Genomic DNA, 6,162 nt, shown 5'->3' with positions numbered 1-6,162 from the left:
GGTGTCTGGAAGTTGAGAGGGGGGGATCCAGGGGAGCTGACACCAGGCTGGAGGGTTCTGGGGGGGGTCTGGAAGCAGGGGGGGGCAGGTGAGCTGGCACCAGGCTGGGGGGGGTCCCGAGAGGTCCTGGGGGGGGTCCCGGGGGTCTCACCGCTCGGGGGGGCAGCGGTGGCGGAGGTCATAGCAGATGGTGTCGGGCTGCGGCTTCCAGCTACTGCAGGGAGGGGCTGGGTCGGGGGGGGTGGAGGAAGGGGGGGGTAGCTGGCTCTGGGGCGGGACCGGCCGCATAAAACACGCCGCAGGGGCGGGGGTGTGGGGGCTGCAGAGAGGAGCAGGCGTGGGGGGGGGGTGGTCATCTCGGTTGAGATGCAGCCAGCTCTGGGGAGGAGCAGGAGAGACCCAGGGTGCATAGAACAGCACCCAGGGAGAGGCTTGAGCATGGAGAGGTGCAGCCAGCTCTGGGGTGGAGCTGCTAGGACACAGCTGCATTGAACACAGGAGCATAGGCAGGCTCCCCTGGTGCCAGATGCAGCCAGCTCTGGGTGGAACAGCTGGAGTGTGGCAGCATAGAACAGCATGTAACACTACCCGTAAAGGGACTATTGAGCACCAAAGATGCAGCCAGCTCTGGGATGGAGCAGCTGGGGAATGGCTGCATAGAACAGCACCCACAGAGGGCTCATCCAGCACCGAGATGCAGCCAGTTCTGGGGAGCAGCAGAGGAACAGCTACATACAACAAACACCAGGTGTGGGTGGGGGTGGGCTTCATAGAACAGCACCAAAGAAGGGGGTTGACCATGGGGAGATGCAGCCAGCTCTGGGGAGGAGCTGCTAGGACATGGCTGCACTGATCACAGCATAGGCAGGCTCCCTGGTGGCAGATGCAGCCAGCTCTGGGGAAGCACAGCTGGGGAACAGCTGCATATAACACCATATCAAGACAGCTGGATAGAACATTATCAGAAGGCTTTTCAGGGGGGCAAAAATGTAGCCAGCTCTGAGGCAGAGCAGCTGGGGAATGGCTGCATAAAACCGCACCCGCAGGGAGCTCATCTAGCACCAAGATGCAGCCAGTTCTGGGGAGGAGCACCTGGGGAACAGTTGCATACAACACCAGATGGGGCGGTGGGGGAGGGCTCACATGCGGCGGAGTTGCAGCTAGCTTTGGGGAGAAGCAAGAGACACCAAGGCTGTATAGCAGCACCATGAGTTTGATCAGTACCGAGACGCAGCCAGCTCTGGGGTGCAGCAGTGGGGGAATGGCTTCATATAACACTGCCATGACCTTGGTGTTTGGGGACCCTCCACACCTGACCCATCCCCCTAGAACTGTCCCTCAGAGGGACTGGGGATGTCACAGATGTAGCCACCTCTGGGGAGGGGAATGCAGGACCTGGCTGCATAGAACACCAGACAGGCAGGACTCAGCTGGGATTAGGATGCAGTCAGCTCTGGGGTGGAGCTGCTGGGGAAAAGCTGCACAGAGCAGCAAGGGGAGGACTTGCATGATGCCAACATGCAACAAGTTCTTCCAGCTCTGAGGAAGAACAGCTAAGGACTGGCAACCTAGAACATCATATAACACTGCCCATAAAGGAACCATGCAGCACCGAAGATGCAGACAGCCCTGGGGTGGAGCAGCTAGGGAATGGCTACATATAACAGCAAATGCAGAGGGCTCATCCAGCACCAAGATGCAGCCAGCTCTGGGGAGGAGCAGCTGGGGAATGGCAGCATATAGTATCATATAGAAAAGGCTTTTCAAGGGTTGAAAATGCAGCCAGCTCTGGGGTGGAACAGCTGGGGAATAGCACATAGAACACCATATAATGCTGCCCCTTAAAGGGGCCATGCAGCACCAAAGATGCAGCTAGCTCTGGGGAGAGGAGGCTAGAGAATGGCTGCATATAAACCCCCATCAGGTGGGGGGAGTCACTTGGCACCCAGATGCAGCCAGCTCTGGGAAGGACCAGCGGAGCCTCGGCTGCATAGAACAATGCACAGGGAGAGAAGAGATGCGGCCAGCTCTGGGGTGTGGCAGTGGGGGAATGGCAAAGTGTGACAACAGAAGGGAAGGCACTGGGATGGGCCACCCCAGCAGGGCTCCCCCCTCCCCCCAACCCCTTCAGCCAGGAGGGGAAACAGGCAGGGCCCTCAGGGCCTGGGACACGGCATGCAAATCAGAACCATAATTAGCATATATGCATATATAGGAGAGAGTTGTGGGTAGCAGGGGTGGGGGGCTTCAGCCCCCCAGACTGTGGGACAGAGGCTGCAGGTCCGTAGTGAGGGGCAGCACCAGGGCTGGGGGGCAGGGGGCTGCAGGCCGGGAGTGAGGGGCGGCGGCGGGGGAGTCAGTCCCAGAGGCGTTGCGGGCGAGGGGCGCAGCGTTTATTTCACGGCCCGGAGGCCCGGGTTCCTGCGCGGCTCTGCTGCCCCCTGGTGGCTGCCCTAGCTACGGCTACAGTGAGGCAGGGACTGGCGGAGGGGTCATTTGAGGGGCGTCCTCATCTCCGGGAGACCTGGAGAGAGACAGAGTGGAGGGGTCAAAGATAGAGAGACCCCCCCAGCTCTCACCCCACCCCTCCCCCTGGGCTCCCAGCCCCTCTCCCCCGAGAAACCAGGGCCCAGGTTCGCCCCCGCCAATCACCCACCTGCCCCATTCATCTCATCCGAGTGGACAGGCCTGCGGGGACAAGGAAGGGCAGGTCAGGAGGGAGGAACCCAGGAGTCCGGCCCAGGCCCAGCCCCGACCCAGGGGGGCACCCGCCCCCCCGCCTAGAGCCCGACTTACGGCGAATGGAGCTGCGCAGGGTCCCCTCCTCCTCGTCAGGCTCCCCCGTCCTGGGGGGTTCATGGGCTCAGCGGGGGCTCCCCTCAGTACCCCTCACTCCTGACCACAGCCCGTGCCCTCCACACCGCCGTGCCCCTCACTCCCGACCCACAACCCCCTGCCCCCGCTGCCCCTCACTCCCGACCCGCAGCCCCCTGCCCCCCCGTCCTGGCCCGCAGCCCCCTATGCCCCCCCGCCCCTCGCTCCCGACCCACAACCCCCTGCCCCCCCGTGCCCCTCACCCCGACCCGCAGCCCCTCCTCACCTCTGCTGTTGGTTAAACTTGCAGCGACAGCGACGACCTGGGAAGGGAGAAGAGACCCTGGAGCTGGGGGGACGCCTGGGGGCCGGGGGGAGGGGGCTGGGACCCGGACACCCGGGCGACGCCCCCGCTCCAGCGGTGCCAGGGGGCTGTGGGGCGGGTCCCCGGGCTACCCCGTCGGGGTGGCTGCGGGGCACTCACTGAAGATGATGAGGATGCCCAGCAGGAAGAGGATGACGGCGAAGATGAGACCCCCAATGCGCAGAGACCGGTAATCTGGAGGTAGAGCAGTGAGCAAGACCCGCCCCGCCCTCGCTAGGACCCGCCCCCCACCCACTAGCCCCGCCCTCAGTGCCATAGCCCCGCCCCAGGGCTCCCAGGCCCAACCTGTGGCCTCTAGCTCTGCCCCTCACCCCGTCCCCAGGGTCCACAGCTCCGCCCCCATGCACCTAGCCCCGCCCTTCTGGCGCCAGGACGCCCCCTATGCCCCGCCCCAAGGGTCCACAGACCCGCCCCCTGCCAAGCCCTGGCCCCACCTAAGCCCCAGGCCCCGCCCCCTGGACACCTAGCCCCGCCCGCCCACCCCCCCCAAGCCCTGTCCTCTGGTCTCCCAGGGAACCAGCCCCACCCAGTCCCAAGCCCCGCCCCATGGACCTTAAACCCTGCCCCCAACCCCACACTCACCATAGGTGAAGGGGTCCCGCTCCTTGGGCTCCTCTGGGGGGAAGAGAGGGTAGGTGGCTGTTGCCTGAGGCCCCCAGGCTGCCAGCCCCAGAGAGCCCAGGTCCCCAGGCCCCCTGCTGTGACCCCCCCGCAGCGGGGGGAACCCAGGTCGGCCCCCTCCCTGTCTCCCAGAGAGTCCGGGTGCCCTGCTTTTCCCCCCTGCACCCTGGGGGAGGCACGGCGGTCACGGCAAGCTCCGACCTGAGTGGCAGGGGCAGCTGGGGCCCGGAGGCCAGGCTGGGGGAGGAGAGTGGGGGCTGGGAGCCTGGACCCCTGGGTCCTCTCCCCTTAGGGGCAGCACTCACCATAGTGGGGGGGGGGTGTCCTCACCTGCAAGAGCCGGGGGAGGCAAGACACTGGGGTCAGAGGTCAGGCGGCCCAGCCGCCTGGGTTCTCCCTAGCCTGGGGGGGGGGCACTTACCGGCACAGGTGACCCCCAAAAGGGCCCAGCACAGCAGCAGGCTGAGGGGCTCCATAGCTGTCCTGGGGCGGGGGGGGGGAGGGGGCTCAGGCCTGCCCAGATGCCTGGGCTCTGTTCCAGCCCCACCAGTGCCCCTCACTCCTGTCCTGCAGCCCCCTGCGCCCTGGCCCACAGCCCCTCCCCCTCCCCGGGGCCTGCTGGAGCCCCTCACTCGCGGCCCGCAGCCCCTGGCCCCCATGACCCAGCAGGACCAGGGCAAAGGTCAGTCACCATCACAACATGGCCTAGTGCCCCAGCACCAGCCTGCCCGACAGTGTTTGCTCGTGATTAACCCAGGCCCCCGCCCCCAGAGCTGGAGGGACCCCAGGCATCCAGACCCGCAGCCCCGTGGGGGGGCAGCGCCTCGGCCGTGGGCCCAGAAGAGTTAACTGGGGGATTGGCACTGGCCCTGCTAATCTCTGCCAGCGGCACCGGTTACCCCGAGATACAGCCTGGCAACGGCCCCCCCACGGCGCCCAGCCTGGCTGGTGCCCCTCAGTCCCAATCCTCTGCCCCTGACCCGCAGCCCCCGCCCCCACCAGTGCAACCCCCCATGCCCCTCACCCCTGACCTGCAGCCCCTGTGACCCCGGCCCTGCCAGCGCCCCTCACTCCTGCCCCACAGCCCCCTGCCCCCATGAGGCCCGCCCATGCCCCTCACTCCCGACCCACAGCCCCCTGCTCCCACCAGCCCCACTGGTGCCCCTCACTCCTGCCCCACTGGTGCCCCTCACTCCTGCCCCACAGCCCCCTGCTGCCCCCAGTGCAAACCCCCATGCCCCTCACTCCTGACCTGCAGCCCCCTGTGCCCCCAGCCCTGCCAGTGCCCCTCACTCCTGCCCCACAGCCCCCTGCCCCCATGAGCCCCACCAGTGCCCCTCACTCCAGAGCCGCAGCCCCTGCCCCCCCCCTGCCAGTGCCCCTCACTCCCGACCCACAGCCCCCTGCTCCCACCAGCACCACTGGTGCCCCTCACTCCTGCCCCACAGCCCCCTGCTGCCCCCAGTGCAAACCCCCATGCCCCTCACTCCTGACCTGCAGCCCCTGCCGGTGCCCCTCACTCCCGACCCACAGCCCCGCCGCCGGTGCCCCTCACTCCTGCCCCACAGCCCCCTGCCCCCGCCCTGCCGGTGCCCCTCACTCCAGAGCCGCAGCCCCTGCCCCCCCCGCCCTGCCGGTGCCCCTCACTCCAGAGCCGCAGCCCCTGCCCCCCCCGCCCTGCCGGTGCCCCTCACTCCTGCCCCACAGCACCCTACCCCGTGAGCCCCGCCCGTGCCCCTCACCCCCGGCCCGCAGCCCTACCCCCCGCCCTGTGGGCGCCCCTCACTCCCCGCTCACGGGCCCGGGCGGCGGCAGCAGCGTCGGGCACAGATTAAGCAGCTAATTTCGGCCGCTGCCCGGGCCCGGAGCCCAGCGGGGCCGGGCGGGCGGGCGGGCAGGCGTGCGGGCGGGGGTGGCGCTGGGGCCCGGGCCAGGACTCCCGGGTTCCCACCCAGCCCGGGGAGGGGGAGCGCGGGCGCCTGGGCTCTCTCCGGCTCCGGGAGGGCGAGAGCCCCCGGCCCCGCCCTGACCCCGCGCCCAGGGGTGGGGGCACGTGTGACACGGACACCCCCCGGGGGACCCAGGCGTCCGGGCCACACAAAGCCCGTCCTGTCCCGCGCGGCCCGGGCCGGCGGCCACACAGCTGCGCCCATTGTCCGGCCGGGCGGGGCGGGGCGGGGCGGGGGGGCGCGGAACCCCGGCGTCCGAGACCCCCCCGGCCGAGCCCCTCACCCCCCCCCCCCCGTGTCGCGGAGAAGCAGGCGTCCGGACACCGCCCCCGTCCCCCCTCCCTTCAGCCGGGGCCGGGATCCCAGGCGGCCGCGGGGGGGCCTGGGCTCGCC

General features: G+C 68.5%; 1 protein-coding gene across 2 annotated transcripts; it reads right to left on the bottom strand.

Annotated features, from left to right (window-relative positions):
• Positions 1 to 2,371: 2,371 nt before the first annotated feature.
• FXYD1 (FXYD domain containing ion transport regulator 1) lies at positions 2,372 to 6,061 on the bottom strand. Of its 2 annotated transcripts, none has more exons than XM_090052607.1 (8): positions 5,618 to 6,061; positions 4,242 to 4,303; positions 3,782 to 3,814; positions 3,299 to 3,373; positions 3,101 to 3,137; positions 2,797 to 2,846; positions 2,657 to 2,688; positions 2,372 to 2,524 (listed from the first exon to the last, which is right to left on the bottom strand). In XM_090052607.1, exons 1-7 carry the CDS (start codon positions 5,971 to 5,973, stop codon positions 2,666 to 2,668), a joined length of 636 nt encoding a protein of 211 aa, XP_089908733.1. In that variant the 5' UTR covers positions 5,974 to 6,061; the 3' UTR covers positions 2,372 to 2,524; positions 2,657 to 2,665. The 2 variants fall into 2 exon arrangements, with proteins under 2 accessions (XP_089908733.1, XP_089908734.1); XM_090052608.1 differs by having other exon boundaries at positions 5,582 to 5,742.
• Positions 6,062 to 6,162: the final 101 nt, after the last annotated feature.

The sequence above is a fragment of the Crocodylus siamensis genome, chromosome 6 (assembly GCF_052110815.1).
Source record: "Crocodylus siamensis isolate JL-2025a chromosome 6, ASM5211081v1, whole genome shotgun sequence".
NCBI lineage: Eukaryota > Metazoa > Chordata > Crocodylia > Crocodylidae > Crocodylus > Crocodylus siamensis.
This window is presented reverse-complemented; position numbering and strand designations above follow the sequence as displayed.

Excerpts from the sequence above, each read along its gene's own strand:
- FXYD1 (XM_090052607.1), bottom strand. The coding sequence starts at position 5,973 with ATGGGCGCAGCTGTGTGGCCGCCGGCCCGGGCCGCGCGGGACAGGACG. Across the intron at positions 4,304-5,617 it reads TGCTGCCGCCGCCCGGGCCC|GACAGCTATGGAGCCCCTCA; the intron begins GTGAGCGGGGAG and ends CCCCCGCCCCAG. Across the intron at positions 3,374-3,781 it reads GCGGGACCCCTTCACCTATG|ATTACCGGTCTCTGCGCATT; the intron begins GTGAGTGTGGGG and ends CTCTACCTCCAG.